Consider the following 22,747-nt stretch of genomic DNA (forward strand, 5'->3'; position numbering starts at 1 on the left):
AATTAACAACTAATTTATTTTTCATGAGAAAGTAAAAATTAAAAATAAAATAGTTGTTAATTAATTAATTACTACTAATTGCAGCAGACTTATGAGGGTATATTTTTCGAATCCCGGATCTTAGACTTATAGGAAAAAGTCGTCACTAAATATTTTATTAAATTTTATCACATTGTAATAAATTGATAAACTACCAATAAATTGATAATATAACTAAATGAAGAAAGAATACATATATAAAAACACCAATTCACCAAAGTCTTAAGTAACAATTTCTTTAATATTTGGCACACCTCCAAGCCTTTTTTTTTATAGAACAGGGGGCAAACGGGCAGGAGGCTCACCTGATATTACATGGACACTCTCAATGCCAGAGGGCTCGCGAGTGCGTTGCCGTGATAATCACGATAAGCTGTCAGTACTACGCCTGTTATTAATCATCGTATCACACACCCCTGGAGGATCGCTTCGGACTTCTTCATGTCTATAGCGTTATATCAGGGTATCTGTGTCTCGGAATTTAGAGTTACTTGCGTTTCTTAGATACACAATTGCAAAATATTTTCTACGCTAATAATATTATGTATAATCAAATCGCTGCTACGTAAATTTCCATTGTCTAGACTCATTAGATTTCTGTCAATCTAATGCTTTGGTCTGGTGATCACGACGCACAACGCTGCGGTATGCCCCGAAACGCAGCGTCACGACGCAGCATTTAGCATCCCTGCGGAGTGGTGGTCAGTTGATTTTGCCGCAGCTACCAAGTTTGTAAATTGTCTTCGAAAAATTCCATATTGACTCAGTGACGCACACCGCACACCGCAGCATTGAACCGAGAATGACGCCGCGCTGTGCGGCAGTACACCTCCCCACTTCCCCGCGCTTGCATACTGCGACGGAACAAGAGAACAGTCTCGACGTTTTTCATATGATTGAGTGTCCGACAACGCATACCGCATACCGCACCGTTGTGCGTCGTGATCACCAGACCAAAGCATTACAAGCAACTGGGTGATCAGCCTCCTGTGCCTTACGACACGCCGTCGACTTTCTTGATCTAAGGCAAGCCGATTTCCTCACGATATTTCCCTTCAGTATTTGGGTGAACGTTAAATGCACATAGAAAAAAAAGGAGCACAAACGGTAATGAACCTACAACCTCTGGAAAGAAAGTCGCACGCTGAAACCACAAGGACATCGTTGCAAATTTTTTGATTACTGACACATTTAGTACACAGATATTATTTTATTAAACTCGTTGTATTTTGAATATAAAAGTCATTCTATCATACCTATCGCAACGAAGAATTTTTTAACTAATTACACTACTTAACTGTTTTAACTAGAGCAAATTACTCGGCTATTCAAGTTGTTAACAGCAAAAGAATTATGAGGGAGAATTAATTTAACTTAGTTTTTCAAATAAATAAATAAGATCAATTTTCGTGTTTTCTCTATATATATATAGTCTAAACTCTAAAGAATATTTTCAGTTTAGTTTATGGACCAAAGGTCTTTGCGTAATTTATATGATTGTTAACCGATTGTATTATTTTTTTGAATTATTCAGAATATAATATTCATAAGGAAAGGATGCAGGAATAAAAACAAAAAGCATATAGTTAAATTGTCAATTATTTACTTTGACAAATTATAATATAATATAATATAGTATAAATAGTTCTTAATTTAAGCGTTAGCCTGGATCCAATTTGTGTAACGGGAGACAAGTGCATTAACACCTGGGTATCTTGGGTGAGCACATTCCCTGTGACCCCAAGAGCAGACACCAACAACGGCATTGTTATGGAGGAGGGGACCACCAGAGTCACCACCGCACTGGTCGCGGCCACCGACGTCCAAGATACCAACACACAACATGTTAGCGTTTACCACGTTGTTAATTTCCCTGTAGCGGTTGATGCAAGTTTGAAGATTCACGGTGTAGAGTAGTACCTCGCGGAGTTGGTTTGATGACGGTCCGTTCCACTAAAAATACACATATTTACAATCAATTTATACTAATGCAAACATAGTATTTGATCGAAAAAACATTAATATTTTAGTACAGTCAACTACGTAATCAACTGGTTCTAGTAAAGATTGAGCTGTATTGAACTTACGGCGGTCCTTCCCCAACCGATAGCCCAGACAGGTGCGTTGTCAGGAAGCCAGTAGTTGGAGCTGGCAATAGATCCTCTGCCTACATTGGCATTGAAGTTAAAAGCTGAGTTGGAACGAACAATTGCCACGTCATTGTCGACGATCCTGTGATTGTACTGAGGATGCATTATGATGGCGTTGCTGTTGTGGACTACACCACCACTGTTACTGTTTGTTGAACCAACTCGCATACGCCAATTCCGAGTAGTATCTCCGCTGAAAAAAGTTGTTTTAATAATACTTCTTCAAGATATCTCTTGTAAGCATCTCTTAGTGATAGGTTCATGAACGCCTATTATATATGACGATGATAAAGATGGCCACTACTTACACAAAACAATGGGCAGCGGATAGCACAGATCGGTTGTTAATGATGGTTCCACCACAGCTCTGGGAGAATGTGCCACTGCCAGATCGCGAATACAACATTGCGACGGCATACGGGTATTTTTGAATGTTTGTCACCGAGCCACCCACGATCCTTTGGTAACGCGGCTGCACAGCTGTAAAGTACGAAACTGTTTATTGCTTGCTCTGGTATTGCCAATACGTAAAAGTTGATATGGTACAGTATATATGTTACTTGTAGTAAAATGTATATCATGCCTGACTATATTCTAGTTATCGTGGTTCTGCCAAAATTAGATGAGCATATTTTTGCGATTCATTTGTGATGTTGTAAGATCCGCCTTCAGCCTTCATTTGAATTGAGTGAGAATATTCGAGTGTGTTGTCACGTCAAAAGAGCAAACTAGAATATAGTTTGTGACAACTTCCAATAAATCTATGAATGGCGGCTGCACGCACGGAAAAGGATAACTCATTGTCCCGTTACGCTCATTGTACGCTTAGGCTTATCTATCTCTCTTCCACCCGATTGGTCTATGTGTTCGATACAAAATAGCGATAATTCATTCAAAAATATTAGATTTTATTCATAAAAGTATGCAATTATGTTTCGTTTTACGTTTATAATTAGTGTAAAGCCGTTAACTATTTTAAAGAAGTATTTTTGGATTTGTAATGCATATCCGCAGCCGGAACTGTCTCAAAAAACAATGGATATCTTTGTGAGTGTTCGATTTTAGAAGGTCACGTTTTTGTATACGAATTTGATCTAGAATCCTTGTATTCTGCCTAAGATCATGGTCGAATATTATATTGAATACTCTAAAATATACTTCACAAGTTGTAAAAGCATTGGTTAGAACGTTACGCATTGTTCAAATAGGAATATAGAATTTGGACATGTGATTGAAATTACAAATATTTATGTTATTGTTAAAACTTTATTGAATTCTGTTATCAGAGTAATTAAAATTTAATAGGAATAACTAATAACTTACCAGACACCGCGACCAAGGCGAGGCTCAAAATAATTAGAATCTTCATGTTGTGTCACCAATTGTGTTACTAAAAAAACACATTGATCGCACTTTTATATAAAAATCGGCTCAATTATATCTAAAAGGAATTAGATCGGCTGGATTAATTCAGATATACAAATACCCAGAACGATTGAACACGGTCAAGTGTGTGTCGTGTTAAATAAAATTTATTGTTATAAAAGATTTTATAATTTTTGCAGTGCACCACCACTTTGTGGAACTACCTGCCTAGAATTATTTTCGAACTAATTCGACTAAAACCCCTTCAGAAACAGCGTATCGTTCCTTTACATTTTTACATTTTAATTTTTTTTTAAATATTTGACTCCTTCAAAAACATATTTCATATGTAGTGGAAATTTTGTATAAGCCTCTAAATACAATACAATTATAATAAATTAAATTAAATTCCTTCCCTTGACTTCCAAGTAAAGTTAAGTTTTATGTTTATGCTTTTTGGTATCACTGTTTAAAGTTTTTTTTAACAAAAATTTACCTACATGATAAGAGTAATAACTCTAATAAATGTTTTAAGCTATAGCTAGATATTTATTCATCAAACATACACTTCCGGAAGTACTAAATTATAGTGATCGCAATGTAGGGGGAGAAAAATAATCCAAAGGCACGCTTTAATAGGAAAAAAACGTCACGAAATCCTTCAGACTATTAAATTTTATCTCATTGCAATAAATCGATAAACTACCAATAAATTGATAATTTAACTAAATGATTAAAGTATTAGTTCCTAGATACTAAAAGCGACAATCATTTCATAACACATCACTTCTGTTTCGGTGATCATGAGAACCACTAATTAATTAAAAAGGGTTTGAACTTGGAACCTTACCGCTAAGCTCTTCTTTGGCTATTTACATAGTATTGGTAGCGCGGGGCCTGTAGCAATTCTATAAAGGGGCCCTTCTCAAGTTTAGGGTATTAAATAGCAAATATTAAAATACTTTCAATTAGACTTATTTAAGCAAATAATGATATATATTCCACAAAGTGAGATGATTAAGACATTCTTATATAAAAATAAAATCTAGCCGCTTGTAGACGTGGAAGTAGCATCTAGCTAGTCTAAATGTATCAATGATAACATTACGGTAAATAGTTTGTAAAATACCTACTTATTTTTATGATTTAAATTTTAAATTGGAAATGGGGCAAGATACAGTACGCTGCTATGTTAATTAATATTTTTTTATTATGGGTAGGTACGCTGGAACGCGGGGCCCGTAGCATGCTAGTCTTGCTATGTGGCTAATCCGATACTTAATGCAACCGATATAAAACCCATTTTTCTAGTACATATTTTATGCTATTGTGGGCTATTTCGGCGATCATTGTCTTATTTATCAAGAGTATTTTAAGAATATCACATTTTAGTGATTTTAACGAAAATATGAATTTTCCGATAAAATAGAACCTTTTAAAAATAATAGTAGCTTCTATTACTATAATACTCGTAATAAAAACATACTAAAAGGCTGCATAAAACGAGTAGGTTGGTTTTTATTTAATAAAATCCTTAGCGAGGTACCAGATGGTCAATTTAAATAAATTTAAATCACGTTGAAAAAATTCTGCTTGCTAAAGCTATAGCGTATCCCGTAAGTATCTAAATGACGATATGACTTCCAGTTCATCAATTTATATTATTTGATATAAAAATGTTGGAAAATAGGTAACAAGGCTGAATCTGTGTTTAACAGACCCGTCATCTCCATTAACATCCGCGACTTTTTTTTATATAGAACAGGGGGCAAACGGGCAGGAGGCTCACCTGATGTTAAGTGATACCGCCGCCCATGGACACTCTCGATGCTAGAGGGCTCGCGAGTGCGTTGCCGGCCTTAAATAACTAATGTACATATTAGGAAAACCATGTTCATTATATTATTTTATATTTATCTGACCAAGTTAACAGTTCATACTCTAAATTGCATTCCTTGCTTGTGGTGGCTGGCGTCCACAGTAATGCTTGTGCGCCGATGGTTGGCGTCGTATTCGTGAACAGATGCTGGTTGAGTTTAACTGTTGAGTTTAAGTGGTCGGACTTAAAGCGGTGTACATTAACATTACTGCTATGTATTAATACTACTTATTATCTATACGTCATTGAGTGCGACGCCTACAGTAATATAATTGCATGCTTCTATTCCACCGCGCCTTACTGATAGATGAAACGTTCGGTTTTCTTATTTATTTATTATTTTATATTTAATTACAATAATTAACTGTTCTAAAATGTAATGAAGAGTTATGTTTGAAAGAGCTTGGAACAGTGAGTTTATTGTATTGGCAGTAATATTAAATTTATTTATTTATTTAGAACGAAAGTTTTTTTACTAACGTTCATATGATGAAGGTATGAAAAAATTATTTAGTTTTTATTTACATTTCGTATGTAATTTAATTTAAGATTTAGATTAGACTCCCATCATATATATTACGAAATCTATGACGTTATTTGTGGGATGTTCTAAAAATAACATATATTTATTATTTTATAAATACGAAGTCGCTAAGAACAGTTTCTTGAAGCAATTTTGTTGTAAAATTATGTTTTCAATTTTCAGAGTCTTCTTGACCTTATTTCTAAGTACGTAGTATCGTTGATATAAAATGCAGACCAAGCTATTCTGATACGTGCTTCGTCAGCTGTGTGTTGAGAAGTATTTTTTATTTATAAGGAAAATTATGCTTTATATTCACAATTCACATTAGAAAATTAACTTTTTCTTCAAAAGCCAATAGATAAACCAAAAACAATAGAAAAGAATTTATTTTTATTCATATAGGTGATCTGTATCTGACACTTCTCGTCTGTAATTTGATGTAAGTCATGACAGGACCGGCACATTTCCGCACATCTAGCTTGATGACAAATATTATCGCGCAAAATTTCAAAAAGTTATTATTACTTATTACTTGAGAAATATTATTATCGCGCAAAATTTCAAAAAGTTATTATTACTTTTAATCAATTGACGAATATAGTACCCCATAGATGGACTTGGCTTTTATTTTACCAATCAATAAAAAGTTATTAGAGTTTAGTTTAGTTTCGTTAGATTATTATTCTTGACGGACAAATTCTAATATAACATTATATGGTTACGTAACTAAGTAGAAGCAAAGTACGTAGTATGCAAAATATTTTATTTGCATTCGGCACACGTTCTTGCTTCCCTGAATAACGGAAAGATAAATATTTAACACAGGTATTTGAATCGTATTTCTTAGGCGTGGCGCGAAAGCCCCGTCCCGGCTGTACAATGTAAAACTTAAGTCAAACCGATACTTTATTTTTTTTTCGTTGGGAAATGCGTCACAGGTAACCTCTTGGGGGGGATTATAGAAAAAAAGGCGGGAAACGTTGGTCGTGGCGGGAGTTTTGTTTTTTAGTAAAATTTATAAATTTAATTTAATTGATATAAAAGATCAATTTGTATATATTGTATGTAGTAGTTTAACTTAATTGTTTATTTCTTTAATTTGTGTATATATTCTTCAGCATTTGGTAAGTTTTTATACTTTTTCCTCAAGGCCTGGAATCAGGCGAAAAAATGAACGAGCCCCCGGATATCGGGGGCTCGCCCCCTGAGGTTGCGTGTAATATTATAGTAGAAAATAGATTTTCTAAACTGGACGAGTCCAGTGTAGACACAGATGTGGATCAACGGAGTGACCGTAAAAGAATGAGATTAGGTAAAATTTGCAAACATTGTAATAAGAGGAAAAAAAGATTTGACCCGACGCGTCGTAACAAGCAAAAAGAGACTGATTGTTCGTGCCAAATACCGGATATTGAATTTCCCTCATTATGTACTGAGATTAAGAACGCTAACGATGTAGATAGTTTTCAGCAAAAAGGTTACCCAGCACATAATACAAGTGTAACTGTTAATACCCAACAACACCCCCCATCAGATAGTTCTCAGTCTCCAAAAAACCCTACAGGCCGATCGTTTTATGAGGCCTATGACATAGGGCCATTTGTAGTTCATGTGCAAAAAGTTTCTTCAGATACTGGCATCGCCTCCTTGCACCCAGTCCAATTTGGGTATTTCCTAAAGAAAAATTCATTTAAAAACATTATTAATGGTAGCATTAAAAGGATAGGCAGAAACCGAATTTCCCTATCATTTTCAGACCACAAATTTGCAAATGAATTTGTTAATAATCCTTGCCTGACAATTAATAATTTTAAAGCTTTTATTCCTTCATTTAATGTGACTCGAATGGGGCTTGTGCGGGGTGTTCCCGCAGAATGGTCTCCTGAAGATATATTAGACAATATCTCTTTACCTGTAGGCAGCGGAGGAATAATAAAAATTAGACGCCTAAATTATAAAGTGCGTAACAGCTCCCCACCTGAGTGGAAGCCATCACAGACTGTTGTTATAACTTTTGATGGCCAAGCTCTACCAAAACATGTGTTTGTATGCTACAATGCCCTACCGGTGGAACTTTATTCATACCCCACTATTCAGTGTTATTCTTGTTGCCGATTTGGTCATACTAAGTCCAATTGTAACTCTCGACCCCGATGTTACAAGTGTGGCCAAGGCCATACTGGGGACACATGCAACATACAAGATGATGCAGCATCTTGCTGTCTGTGTTCAGGTCTACACTTTGCTACAAATAGGAAATGTCCAGAATATGAACGACAGACTAAAATTAAATTATATATGGCTCAGAAATGTGTATCTTACGCAGAAGCAAACAAAGTGTATGATCCTGTCTCAAAATCTTTTGCTGAAATAGTAAAGTTTTCAAACATGCATAATTCTCCTAATTCTCCTGTGCCATCTGTATCGCCTTCCTCTTCCTCGATTCCGTCGTATAGTAGATCTTATAAGAAAAACATATTTGTTAAACCAACAACCCCCAAACTAAAACGAATGGGGTATAACAAAACAGAACACTTCAGTTTAATAAAGGACTATGATGCTCCAGCTTCTCCTAACGGGGTCGCTTTAATAAACAGTAACGTCAACAATAATGAAACAATGTTCTCAATCTCTGATGTTATCCAACTTTTGACTGAAATAAAATCCATTTCTAACTCTGACAACAATGTAACCGAACAACGCCGCCCAACACTTGCTTCCTTAACTCAATTAAAATCCACTTATGCGTCCAGAACGCGAACAAATAATCCAGTGGAATTGCAGAAGCGCAATCTGCAATAAAAACGATTTAATCTATTTGCATAATAAATTTGAACCTTTTGTCTCAACTCTGTCGGAAACATGGCTTCGCCCGAAATTGACATTTCGAATTCCAGGTTATGTTATTCTCCGACAGGACAGACCTGACGGCTATGGCGGTGTTGCCATAGTCATTAAAAATAATCTCCCCTATTCCTTATTTCCACTTCCCTCATTCGGTGATGACTTGTCAGTCATTGCTGCTATTGTAAATAAAATTTGTATAGTATCTATTTATTTTTCTCGTCCTAATGTAAATATTTTTTCTCATCTTAATCAACTGTTCTCCATCCTCCCAAGGCCTTTCTTAGTCCTAGGTGATTTTAATTGCCAACATCAATCTTGGGGAAGCACTTCTTCCAACTATTATGGAGATCAATTATTAGATATTATAGATTCTCATGGTATATGTATTTTAAACACTGGGCTGCCAACTCGTGTTACTGGTCCAAGCGAAGGAGCAAATGCGCCTGATCTATCTTTATGTTCACCTGATTTAGCTTCAACTTTGGACTGGCACCCTCTAACATCTTCGTATGGTAGTGACCACTTTCCACTTGTAATTACTTTTCCTTCATACAAACCTATCAAAACCAATCGCTCTCCTCGTTTTAAATACAGATTAAACAACGCAGATTGGAAATTATTCAACCAAATAGTAGAGCAGAAAACTAATACTTATTCTCAAGAAGGTAGCCAGATCTCCGCAGAAATTCTTTCTCAGGTTTTGATTGAAGCTGCCGATGAATCTTTTTGCACTAAAACTAAGGTCCGATCGCAAATTCCTTCACCTCCCTGGTGGGATCATGAATGCACAGCTGCAATAAAAGAAAGAAAACAGGCCGAAAAAAAATACTGCGAGGATATGTCAGGAGAAAATTTCGAGTTATATTTAGAATCTGCCCGTAGAACTAAAAAATTGTTTAAGAAAAAGAAATACGATGGTTGGCAATCATTTTGTGCATCCATTAGTCCAGATGTCAGCCCGTCAGAGGTCTGGCGTAATATTCGTAGATTTAGATCTGCATATAATAATTCCCCTTCTTCTAAATTACCGATAACTCTAGCTGATCAGTTTATGGATCATCTTGCTCCCCCTTCTGTACCGGAACAGAGATTTCCTCCATTAACTATTCCTGCTTACATTTTTGATGACCTAAGTGGAATAAACGCTCCGTTTTCTTTGATCGAACTTAAAGGTGTGCTTAATAAGGTAAAAGACTCTACTCCAGGAGAAGATGGGATTCCATATTCTTTTTTGAAAAATCTTTCGGACCGAATGCTGATGCTGTACTTAAATATTATAAATTCTATTATGATTTCTGGGTGCATTCCCAAGTCTTGGATCACTCAATCAATTATACCTATTTTAAAAGAGAATAAGCCAACCGATGATCCTTCTTCTTACAGACCCATTGTCCTTTCTTCTGTTTTAATGAAAATAGCAGAACACCTAGTAAAAATCCGTTTAGAATGGTTTTTAGAGAATAAAAATCTATTAGCAACGACCCAATTCGGTTTTAGAAAAAGTAGAAGCACAATGGATAGCTTAGCAATATTCACTACAGACTTAAGATTAGCATTTTCAAACAATGAGTCAGTAGTAGCTACTTTCTTAGATATAAGCTCAGCTTATGACAATGTTCTTATATCGGTTCTCAGGGAAAAACTGCTATGCTTAAACGTACCACCAATTCTAACAAACTTTGTTATAGATATGCTCAGTGAAAGATACATAAATTTATTTATTGAAGATGTCAAACTATCTCGGACCGTATGGAAAGGATTACCACAGGGTTCTGTACTCAGTCCTTTGCTCTATAACATCTATACGTATGATTTAGAAACATCATTGCAGGCATCAACAAACGTACTACAATATGCAGACGATCTTCTTATATACAAATCGGGCAAATCAATTGAAAATAATTGTCAAACTCTAACATCTTCCCTTTCATTTTTAAACTCATGGCTGACTTCGAATGGTCTAGACATATCTGTATCCAAGAGCAGGGTTGTGTTGTTTTCCAGAATGCGTAAGCCTCCCCCGGTCCAGGTAAAGTTTGATAATGTTTTGATTCCCTCGACTAATAATATCAAATTCTTGGGGGTAGTTCTAGATTCTAAGCTCACCGGTGTATCCCACTGTGAGTATGTAACAGCGAGATGTGAACGAAATTTAAATATTCTTAGATGTTTATCGGGCATTTGGTGGGGAGCGCATTCACACTCCTTAAAACTGATTTACAACGCCATAATCAGAAGTGTAATGGATTACGGTACTTTCCTGTTGGAACCAGGAAATGTTTCTGCTTTCAAAAAATTGGATAGTATTCAAGCAAAAGCAATGAGAATAGTCTTAGGAGCTATGAAGTCAACCCCAATCAACTGTATGAGAACCGAATGTGTAGAGCCACCATTAAACTTACGCCGACAATTTCTATCTGATAAATTCCTATTCCGCTGTATGCAATTTAGTAACCATATCCTTACATCTAAACTAACATCCTTGACATCTTTAATCCACACTTCTCAATTTTGGAAAAACAAACGCACACCATGTTTGGTTAAAAGTTTCACAAGATTTACTTCTCTTAAGGCTCCTACTCACCAAGCGACTTCCAATCCTTTGTTTAAATATAGTTACAATTCCCTTATAATCTGTCCCGTTATACATACTAACATAGGTCTTGTTAAAATTGAGAAAAACCAAAAGTTAACATTTAATTATATTGTTGACACTAAGTGGCCACAATGGCATCGAATATTTACAGATGCATCTAAACATTCCAGTGATGGATGTGTAGGTGTAGGTGTAATACATTCTAACTACAATATTGTCCAAAAAACTAAACTCCCTCCTGAATCCTCCGTGTTCACTGGCGAATGTATTGGCCTATTCAAAGCTTTAGAATACATCCTTCTACTGAAACTTCAAAAAACTGTAATTTTTACAGATTCACTTAGTTCTTTAAATGCCCTAGCCCGGTTCCCATTTGGATCACATTATCAATTCCCTGTCATTTCCGAAATTAGAAACTTACTATTGAAATGTTTGAAAGAAAACTATTCCGTATCGTTTGCATGGATTCCTGGTCACTGTGGAATATCTGGAAACGAAAAAGCCGACCGTATTGCCAATGAGGCAGTGGATAGTGGAGATGTGGATATTTTTGGAAACTATGCGCATGACTTGATGGCTCTTTCTGGGATTTATCTCCGGAATTCCTGGACTGAATCCTGGAATCAAGATCGTTCAAAAGGTCGCCATTATCGTGCTATTCAACCTTCTATACCCATTAAGCCCTGGTTTTGGAGACTGAGATTCGGTAAAAGAGTTACAACAATACTGTCTCGTATGCGTCTGGGACACGTCTGCACCCCAGCTCACCTTGCTAAGTTTAATATTATTGACAACCCTACGTGCGAATGTGGATATGCTGAAGCTGATTTGAATCACATCATTTTTGTTTGTTCTCGGCGCGAACGGTCGGCTCTTATCGACGGTCTCATTTCCCTTCAAATTCCTTTCCCTTCATCCATATCCTGTTTACTTTCAACAATGGACCCACATATATATAAACTTTTAGCAGCTTTTATCTTAAGTAATGATATAAAAATTTAGATCCTATGAATGTGTATATATGTAAATATCTTTTCTTACACTCCTTTTATATCTATCTCTATAAGAATTGATCTTTTATTTTATAGATTTTCCTTTCCTTAATTCCGTTCCATCCGTTACGTTTATTTTTTTACCCGTTTCCCTGTTTTGACCCTGGGCCACAATGCACAAACCGTGCGGGCCATAATATAAAAAAAAAAAAAAAAAAAAAAAAACCTCTTGCGGCACGGTTGCCTCTGGCCTCATTGTGAAGGGTTATGTTGGACTACCTACTGTGCATACCCACAGAACCCCAAGTCGCGCGGATGCGCCCATGTGCAGGAAACATTTTTGACCAAATAGTTATCATGCTACAGAAGTAATTTCGTGGACGGTGGAAAATTTATATAATAAAAAATTGCTATTTTATTTATTTCGATTTTTAATGTGGCAGCTTGAATTGGTCATGCCAGTACTAAGTCATTAAGTCGTAAAAGGATTAGTTTAAAGCTCAGTGCATTAAACCATTTGTAAAACTAAAACGTTAGCATTTGCAAGTCCAGAAGTGGTCGGGAACTTGTTAGTAATTTATGATTAATTAGGATTACTGTTAATAAATATCTGTACGAGGTTACTTTCCAATTTAATCAAATAATTGGCCATTTTTTCAAGATTTTATGGTGTGAAGTTACATGTTAGGTCATAAATAAAACAAATGAGTAAAATGACGTAATTTATTAATCACCAGTTGGAACAATTAAAAATATTGATCAATATCGAAAACTTGTACGACAATATTAAACTTTCATTTACAAAAAGCCAACATAAATTCAATCACACTGGTTACAAAGATAAAAAATTAACTTAGAAATTAAATCAAAGTTCAGCCTTATCAAACAAAAGATCTTACTTTTGTGTCAACTTTAAAGTGAGCACCGGTCGGAGAGGGGGCTTCACCAGTAGATTATAGTCGGCTATAAACATGATGAGCGCCCTCCCATGCGCTGGGAATGTCATGCTGTCAACATATTCATCAACATATACAAAACCTAAAGCATGCAACTGATTAAGAACGTTAAACAGGGTGGTGAGTTAGAATGGGGTTTGGTTTAGTTCTCCTCGATCTCCTGCTCTTGTTCCTCGTCGAACTCGGCGTCCTCGTCGGCGGTGGCCTCCTGGTACTGTTGGTACTCTGAGACCAAGTCGTTCATGTTGCTCTCCGCCTCAGTGAACTCCATCTCGTCCATACCCTCGCCAGTGTACCAATGCAAGAAAGCCTTACGTCTGAACATAGCTGTGAACTGTTCCGAGATACGCTTGAACAGCTCTTGAATGGCGGTGGAGTTACCGATGAAGGTGGCGGCCATCTTGAGACCACGTGGTGGGATGTCACACACGGCAGTCTTCACGTTGTTGGGGATCCATTCTACGAAGTAGGACGAGTTCTTGTTCTGAATGTTAAGCATCTGCTCGTCAACCTCCTTCATGGACATGCGGCCACGGAAGATGGCGGCGACCGTGAGGTAGCGGCCATGTCGTGGGTCGCAGGCAGCCATCATGTTCTTGGCATCGAACATCTGTTGGGTCAGTTCTGGTACGGTGAGGGCTCTGTATTGCTGGCTGCCGCGTGACGTCAGTGGTGCAAAGCCGGGCATGAAGAAGTGGAGACGAGGGAAGGGAACCATGTTCACGGCCAGCTTGCGGAGATCCGCATTCAACTGACCTGGGAACCGCAGGCAGGTGGTCACGCCAGACATGGTGAGCGACACGAGGTGGTTGAGGTCACCGTACGTGGGTGTCGAGAGTTTGAGCGTGCGGAAGCAGATGTCATAGAGAGCCTCGTTGTCAATACAATAAGTCTCATCTGTGTTTTCTACAAGTTGGTGTACTGATAATGTGGCATTGTAAGGTTCTACTACTGTATCTGATACTTTAGGTGATGGTACTACTGAGTATGTGTTCATGATTCTGTCGGGGTATTCTTCTCTGATTTTGGAGATAAGTAGGGTACCCATACCGGATCCGGTACCACCACCAAGGGAGTGTGTGAGTTGGAAACCTTGGAGACAATCACAGGATTCTGCTTCTTTTCGTACTACATCTAAAACTGAATCTACGAGCTCAGCGCCCTCTGTGTAATGTCCCTTAGCCCAGTTGTTTCCTGCACCAGACTGTCCAAACACAAAATTGTCAGGTCTAAAGATTTGTCCAAAAGGTCCAGACCGGACCGAGTCCATGGTGCCAGGCTCGAGGTCGACAAGGATGGCGCGGGGCACATACTTGCCGCCAGAAGCTTCATTGTAATAGACATTGATGCGTTCTAGTTGCAAGTCTGAGTCTCCGTGGTAGGCACCAGTGGGGTCGATGCCGTGTTCATCAGAGATAATCTCCCAGAACTGTAAAAGAGGTATAAAATAAGATTAGTAACTTGCTAATTATTAATTTAATTTGGAGACTATACTAATATATAATACTTTTTGGGTTACAGAGCAAGCCAAGTGAGTAAACTTAAGGGTGGCGACATGCTAAACAAATGCTTTGGGTGGCTTTCTCATGAAGTTAGGCAATTAGATATTTGTAGCATTTTTCTTCTGTGTTTAATATTTATTAGTACTATGCAATCAGTTCAAATTTAGATTTTAAATTTAGATTAGTAAGTTTAAACTTATATATATACAAACAGGGCAACATGAATATCTCAAAATGGTTCTTGCCTGAATTGAATACCAAGTGTTGCCATAAAAGTTAAGGTATCTACAGGCAGGGTTGATTGGCTTTGTAATAAAGGCATGGTTTACTCATTTAAAAGTTACATTATAAATACCAGCGTCATCAATTTAATAATGATTTAAAGATAAAAGTAATAAATGTGTATGATAAAAATATAGATATTTGATAACTGATTTTTATCCTATACTTAATTATTTATAGTACTTAAGACTTAAATATTGTTTGGTAAATAGAATAATTTGCAATTATACTATATATTATGTTTATTGATTATATTATTTACTTTGATCAAGACATTGTCATCAGAAACAATATTTTTTTTTTACAATTAAATAATATGACTAACTTATCAAATTAGAACAGTCAATTGAAACTAACTGCTGCCCTAAAAGGAAAACCTTTATGAATTGACGTACGTCGGACGCAACTCAATCGTGAGTAGATTAAATTAGAAATACATTTTAATGCATTGCATATCGGTTTCCAAAAAATTAAAACATTGGTACCAGACCTTAAACTTGACAATGACAACTAAAAATTACATTTTTAAATAGTGCTGTTTAATATATCTCTTCTATCAACAGTGAAGTCTTTCTCTTTATTTGCTTTGTACAATAATACATCACAAAGGTATGTAGTATTTTTTGTATTACATATTTTTTCCTTAAAGAAGATAATTAACATGAAAAATTAATTAGGCAACTATAAATGTACATAAAGTTATAATTAAATATATTGAGCCAACATAATGTTATTAGAAGTAAACTACAACTTTTTTGTGTTTAGTTTAGCTTGGATACAAAATGATAATATTGCCTTACATTATATTTGTTATACTCTGCTATGACAGTCTTCTAAAAATACAAATTTCGTAAGACCCGGAACCTTTGGGAGCTTTACTGCCAGTGAAAGATGAAAGCTTTCATAAACACCTACTTAGGAGTTATTTTAGACTATATCAGGGTGAACGGACGAGCATGCGCGTACTTCCGGGATACTCTTCTTAAATCGATTTTTCCCGATGATTCTAAGAGTTTTATATGAATACCCGACAATCCTTATAGTCTTGAAATGTGAAATGTCATCTAAGAACGTAGGTAAACGACAAATAAAATTGAATAAGAAACAAAATTACTTTAATAAGTATCAGATAAATAATAAACCTAGGGCTCCATTAATGTGATACAATAAAATCCCTTTTTTTTTTAAGATTCCATTATATCACAAGCCTAAAATCATTACAAAGACGTTAAATTTTTACTCGTCTAACTTGTGTTGTGATTGGACGCCCTTTATCAGGACGCTTACCGTGGGTCGTAACGGCTGTCATATTATTATTATTCAACGGTTTTTAACGGCCAAAACAGCTGCGGAATGATTAATAAGTACATTATATTAACCAAATCCAATTTTCGTCAAAATAATGCCAGACGCATGTTATAGATATTGGAACGTTTATGGATATTATGAACTTCAATTATTTGTAGATGTTGAAGCGTATATATCTTAAAATTACTGCTTAGGTATTCAGGGTCCAAAGGATATAAATCTTGGGGTTCGAAACCGACAAATTGCAATATAACACGTGGTTTCGACCTCAATTAAGATCAATAGAAACTAGGTGTGGTGTAAGTATTAAAAGCCATGACGAGTATTCATGCTAACTAAATGACTACAACATGAAACATACTGAAAAATTTAATTTAATTCAGATTTCTAATTAAACGCACATATGAAATAACTTTCAGCTTCCAAAATCCAAAGGTGTAATATAGAGCCATGGCGTCACAAAATGCCGGCCGCATCCTCAGACATTCCATATTCAAAATTTAAAAGAAAGCTTACCTTAGCACCGATTTGGTTACCGCACTGACCAGCCTGAATATGCACGATTTCCCTCATATTTATGAAATTTGTGAACTACAAGTTACTTAAAACACTAAAAATCTGCTCCGCGCGCACCACGTACTTCGGTGTGTGCTTGAAGAATAATGTTGAACGAACCGTTTCGTGCGAGCCACGAAAGCAGCCTACAGAATAGTGCTGCCCGCTGCGCACTTAAATATCGATAAGATTTGTCGCAATGCGTCATCTTCCCTGTGTTACTTCTGATCTAAATAAGCCGAGTATTTCTTTAAAATTCCTGCAATTTAATTATTAAATATATTACTATATATGTGATACGCTCGTAAACCTTATTATATGTAACCGATATCGAGTCATATTGTACTTTTACTTAACAAAATATATGTTATGTATATGGCAACTGTTTAAAATAAATGATTTTTCTAATAGACTTGGTTTTAAATAGAATATACAACTTTTAAACTAAAACCTTATTGTTACAAGAGAAAAAAAATTGTTCTTATTTTTTTGTATTTTATACGCGTTACCTTTAATAATTTAATGTTACACTAATTATATGTATTAGAGTGAAACACATATTTTTCTTTTTTACATAGATTACAAAATTTACAAATACATCTAAGTAAATACCTACTAATATTTCAAATTATTGTTTTTATAAAAAATATAAAACGTAGTTTAATGTAATATACAAAATCTCACAGCAGTACAGAAGGGACTCTTTACCACCACTCGAAGGGCACAAAACCTGGAACACAGTAAGTTTTACCCAAAACAAACATTTTTCAAGAAACAAGTGCGGCGTTCATAATATATTTATATTATGTTATCGATATCGATACTGAACTATCCCACGTCTAAACATTGACCGATTTCCGCCTGCGTCGCAGCAAACAGTTGTACCAACATACCGAAAAAAGATCGATTTACTTCTCTTATCTCCATTTTACCAATTACCTTAGCCAATTTTTAAAACATTTTGCATATTGATTTAACTATTATGCTAAGGGTTATCAAATACTAACTAAAAACTTAGAGTGCTATTAATATATTGATGTTGTTGGATGATTTTGTTCGCAGGTGTGTTGTTCTGTTAAGTTGGCACACCATGCCGGTCGCCGGCCGGCCGGCAGACACAGGTCACCCCCTTGCCTCGCTCCCCTCCGTACTCATTCGCGAATCGCCATATTTTTCATCTATAGGTATGGACTTGGGAGGAAAACCATTATCCTATTCGGGATTTACATGTAAATTTTTTAACAGTGTAATAGATAGCTAGAGTCGTCTGAAATCTTGAGTTCCATATTATACAAACTTATGACTCCCAATTATTTACCTATGATCTGATATATCTATTAGGTATGATGATATCTCTATCTTTTAATAAGTTCCTAATACTTTCGAACATGTTACTACTACATATTGTAATATTATCAAAAGCAAGAAAAATTACTTTCATTGTCTTTGCTACTTCGTTAGTACTTTCTTGGGACTATAGTAGTAGAAGTGGGAACTGTAAGACGTAAGTATCCTAACAAGAGGTAACGAACTTCCCAATGGCTTATTCAATACAATTTTTGCTCTCTGAATACGTACTCTGCGTATAGGTACCTACAAAAAGTTAAGCGGTGGTCATTGTATTTCGTACCATCCCAAATTTCGTTGTAAATCGTAACGGGAGTTGCAAAATTTAAAATCAATTACGTATAAGGCTATCTCATGTTCTTCGCGACCATCTGGTCGATTTCACCACACCTCGAATGACGCCATCTTGTTTTCATCTGTCTAGTGACAGAAACGTTTCGCGCGCATTACATTGACGCTGACAAAAACCATAACATTGTTTATTATACTTTTAAGTTATTATTCGAGTATAGTCAGGATTTGTTATTGGCTGGATTAAAAAAGTACGATAACCTAAAATAAGTATTTTTATACTTGTGGTAACGCGTATCTGGATTTTAGTATATAATAATTATTCAATTTATATTCACTTCATTTTAATATATAAATTCGGACACATCTTCTATGACTAAAATTATTATGAAATTTAACGTGTTTTAATTTTATAATAAATGATTTAGGAATTTGATTTAAATTTATAATAAATAATTTCATTTAAGACATTTGATATATTGATAATTTATTTATTTATATTATTACGATATATTATATATACATTCACACTAATACTCACTACTGCGCCAATTATAATATTTTGAATTACGTATTTGAATAATTTAATTTTCCTTTGGTATTTTAATAATTAATTCAGTACATCTGTTTATTTCCAGATAGTTTATTAAATATTTTCACACAAGTGATAAGTATTGCGAAGCAATGTACGCGTACACAACAAAACGTCGCCAACTGTATGTTGGTGTTTATACAAATTATAATAAACACGATTTCGCAAATCGATGACTAAGTGAACTTTCTCAAAACATCAATCATTTTGCTTAACAACATAAATTGATTATAAGAAACAGCTATGAATTATTCTACTCGGCTCCCTGGGAAAAATAACTTACAAAGTGACATCAAATTTGTATGGAAATGGTCACTAGACCAGCTAATCTCAAACAAACGTTAACATAAAGATAATGTCAATATTACCATGGTTACGTTTTTGATTCTAATCTCAAAAATGGTAGCCATGGTGGTAACTACGGTACGTACACTTTCACACAAACCGAATCACTTGAAAGTAATTACAAAATGGAAAGATCGAAGTATTCTGTAATGAAAATAAAAAAAAAGTCATCATTTTTGTCTTTTTATTATTTAATTCATATTGTTTGTCCAATATAATATGACCTATTCTATTTGAAATTTAAATTTTAGTTTTCCATTTTGTCAGTAATTTTTTTCGTATTCTACGGTTGAAGTAGAACATTCAGCAATGCTGAGAATATGTGGTTTTGTAAGATGCTGTATAGTGGAAACATTTTCAAAGGAATCAGCATCATTACAGCATGGTTACACAAACAGCTAACGATAGGGTTTTGAAAATTCCTTGTTTTACTTAAAATCTTAAGATGCTTACTGGGTCTATTTGTTAATATATAATTTACCCCCTTCAAGTGATTTGAGGCTTCAAGGATTTATTGGTGAACAAACTTAACTACTAGACATAAAAATAATTAAATTAACAAATATTTATTTTCTTTTAGTCCCAAAGACGCTCCATAGCCCGTGTTTAATTTTTTTTAAATTGTGTCTATCATGGTTTAATTAACGTATAAAGTGTTATCTAGCAATTATAAATTAACCTTCATGGGTGCAGTTGCATTTATAATCTTATCTTGGTGGTTTTATGATAATGTGTATTAACGTACATTTTTAAAATTTCCGCATAATCAAATTCTAGGCGCTTCGCACTGAGAAAAACGTTACACCATTGTTTTATTCCATAGATCCATAGAAAAATGTTTTTTTTAAATTTTGTTTATGCTCAATACCTTATAAAAAAGAAAAAATGTGTGGCTACTGGCTACAACCTTTTTAGGTTTGGTCTCTAAGGATTTCTGTATCTTTTTCACGGTCATCTGTCAATCTAGTATGTAAGTAGGTAATCGGCTTCCTACGCCGTTGACTTTTTGTGTATAAGAGGCAAGCCGGCTTCCTCACAATGTTTTCCGGCACCGTTCGAGCGAATGTTAATTGAGCACATGGAAAGTAAGTCCATTGGATTGAACCTAGTCGTACGCTGAAGCTAAGCAAACACTGAGCAGTGTTTGGCCAATAGCTTATATCAAAATTTTATTCTTTAACCAAGAATAAGTCTCAAATCTCCAGGTTGTGTTTTGGGTGTACCCTTGCGGTAGTCTTTTCCAATCGTTTTTATATTACAAACAAAACGTGTGTCATTTCGAAATTAACTAATATTGTTTACTATAACCAAAACTTGTTCTGACATAAGTGTTAACTTTTAGGTATGACATCATTATTATCGCGACCAATTTACATTGACCTCTCACACCGCTGTGCATACATAAAATGAAATAAAATTTGATTGTTTGTTGAATACAGATAAAAAATTGCAAAAGTACAAATATTTGAGAAGAAAAAAGTAGAAATATTCCTTATTAAACTTCATTTCTCGTTTCTTTTATTTACTTCGAAGGAACACAATTCAACGCGTAAATATTGAGTATTTTTTGTTTAATACTAATCATGGAACCCCATATAAACAGGTTGATCACTCTAATAAAATAATGATAAAGATTTTGGTATATTCAACAAACAAAGCAACTGACTTCGGCTAGCTAGATAAGTGCCAATTTATGTCTAATGACCTGAAATAGAGACCTTTGTATAATGGTTAGTGCACTTCTATTTATAGGCAAGGTGAATGATGTCAATACTGGGCTGGTTTAATTAAATTACAATTAATCTAACTGTTTCTCTGACCTAGGATTGTACAGTCCGACTAATCTATTTATTAACAAAATATTAATTGATTTTTCCAAATATTCGTTCGTCGGTAAATTTGAAAAGGACTTTAAAGTAATTTAGAAACTAATAAGTATAACGAATTAATCTACGTAGTATTACCGACTTTAACATTTCTATATACTTCTGATGTAGCCTTGACAATGTAAGGACTGTATTATCTACGAAAAAGGAAGGTTATTTTATCTATAAGAAACTGTAGTGTGTGTGTGTAAATATATATTTCTTATTGGCGGCACCACATAATACATTTTCTACGGTATATTACTAAGCTATTTATTCGAAAATACATGAGAAATAATATTTTTTTCAATTACACTTCCGATTTCAGTTTTTAATAATTAGTGATTTTTTGCTTTACAATGCAGATAAGGTAAGAGATAGACGCTAAAATTAATCAACCCACTACCGAATATATAAAGGTCTGTATAAGTATTGTTTATTATGTTATAGCAGCGAAGAGTTTGCAATAACCATCTGAATATTACATAAAACGATTGAAATGGAAATAATATAATAAGCCTTTTTTCATCCAAAAATGGAACAAAATTTGCAATCGGAGAGATCGAGGCTAAGTTTGGCGTTGTTTATTTATGTTCTTGTTTAAATTAATAGATAATCTTCTAGTAGAAGTTTCATTTAGTAGCAGATATATTCGTAAGATTTTCAATTGTAAAAGATCTTGAATAGAATGTCTGTCCGTAACATATTGTTGTTTCAAGTGTATGTTCCTCATTGTATTGCATTTTGTGAAGTGACGTCCTTAGAACTAACTAAATAAAAGGTTGGAGAAAAAGACTTTTCGCATACGTATGTATGAACTTGTGATAAAATCTCTTTGGCTATACTATTTGCAACTAGCTGGTTTTGGTATAATTAAAATTTTAAAGAAGATAATTCCAAATTCAAATTAGGAAGGAAATAGGAGATTTTTCTTTACTTCTCGTGCTGTCTAGATGAGTGAATCTGATGAAGACATTAGATACATTTTAAAATCTTACTGCAAAAGAGGTAAAAATGCAACGCAAGCGGCAAAAAAAATTAAGTTTATGGACCTAATGCAGTGAGGGAGAGTAAAAACCATAACTAATTGCATCGGTTTCCCGTTAAATTTTATGTCAATTGTCAATTACTATAAACGTCAAGAAATTGTGTTTCAGACTTTCTCTACGTATAATCTCAAATTCTTGATCAAATAGAAAGAAATATACTTTACGTAGGAAATAATTTATGGATATTCTATATCACCTATATGAATCGATAACAAGTTTTAAACTTCACATGATAAAGCATTGTTTTCTGTAACTCATATC

General features: G+C 34.9%; 2 protein-coding genes and 1 long non-coding RNA gene across 3 annotated transcripts; all 3 read right to left on the bottom strand.

Moving 5' to 3' along the window:
* Window positions 1–1,620: 1,620 nt before the first annotated feature.
* On the bottom strand, window positions 1,621–3,634 carry LOC110996368 (trypsin CFT-1-like). Its single transcript, XM_022264002.2, has 4 exons — window positions 3,513–3,634; window positions 2,498–2,669; window positions 2,127–2,382; window positions 1,621–1,992 (listed from the first exon to the last, which is right to left on the bottom strand). Exons 1-4 carry the CDS (start codon window positions 3,556–3,558, stop codon window positions 1,693–1,695), a joined length of 774 nt encoding a protein of 257 aa, XP_022119694.1. The 5' UTR covers window positions 3,559–3,634; the 3' UTR covers window positions 1,621–1,692.
* A 3,286-nt stretch (window positions 3,635–6,920) lies between these two features.
* On the bottom strand, window positions 6,921–8,988 carry LOC123689208. The gene is made up of 2 exons (XR_006750232.1): window positions 8,797–8,988; window positions 6,921–7,633 (listed from the first exon to the last, which is right to left on the bottom strand). It is a non-coding gene; the product is annotated as an uncharacterized LOC123689208 (long non-coding RNA).
* A 4,115-nt stretch (window positions 8,989–13,103) lies between these two features.
* On the bottom strand, window positions 13,104–17,124 carry LOC110996328 (tubulin beta-1 chain). The gene is made up of 2 exons (XM_022263947.2): window positions 16,959–17,124; window positions 13,104–14,779 (listed from the first exon to the last, which is right to left on the bottom strand). The coding sequence occupies exons 1-2, from the start codon at window positions 17,013–17,015 to the stop codon at window positions 13,493–13,495; spliced, it is 1,344 nt and encodes a 447-aa protein (XP_022119639.1). The 5' UTR covers window positions 17,016–17,124; the 3' UTR covers window positions 13,104–13,492.
* Between the last annotated feature and the right edge of the window lie 5,623 nt (window positions 17,125–22,747).

This window comes from Pieris rapae, chromosome 5 (genome assembly GCF_905147795.1).
Source record: "Pieris rapae chromosome 5, ilPieRapa1.1, whole genome shotgun sequence".
Classification (NCBI taxonomy): domain Eukaryota; kingdom Metazoa; phylum Arthropoda; class Insecta; order Lepidoptera; family Pieridae; genus Pieris; species Pieris rapae.

Bases quoted from the DNA above. Each gene is read 5' to 3' on its own strand.
- LOC110996328 (XM_022263947.2), bottom strand. From the start codon at position 17,015: ATGAGGGAAATCGTGCATATTCAGGCTGGTCAGTGCGGTAACCAAATC. The intron at 14,780-16,958 runs GTAAGCTTTCTT...CCTCTTTTACAG, and splicing joins GTAACCAAATCGGTGCTAAG to TTCTGGGAGATTATCTCTGA.
- LOC110996368 (XM_022264002.2), bottom strand. From the start codon at position 3,558: ATGAAGATTCTAATTATTTTGAGCCTCGCCTTGGTCGCGGTGTCTG. The intron at 2,383-2,497 runs GTAAGTAGTGGC...AACTTTTTTCAG, and splicing joins TCCGCTGCCCATTGTTTTGT to CGGAGATACTACTCGGAATT. The intron at 1,993-2,126 runs GTAAGTTCAATA...GTGTATTTTTAG, and splicing joins TCGGTTGGGGAAGGACCGCC to TGGAACGGACCGTCATCAAA.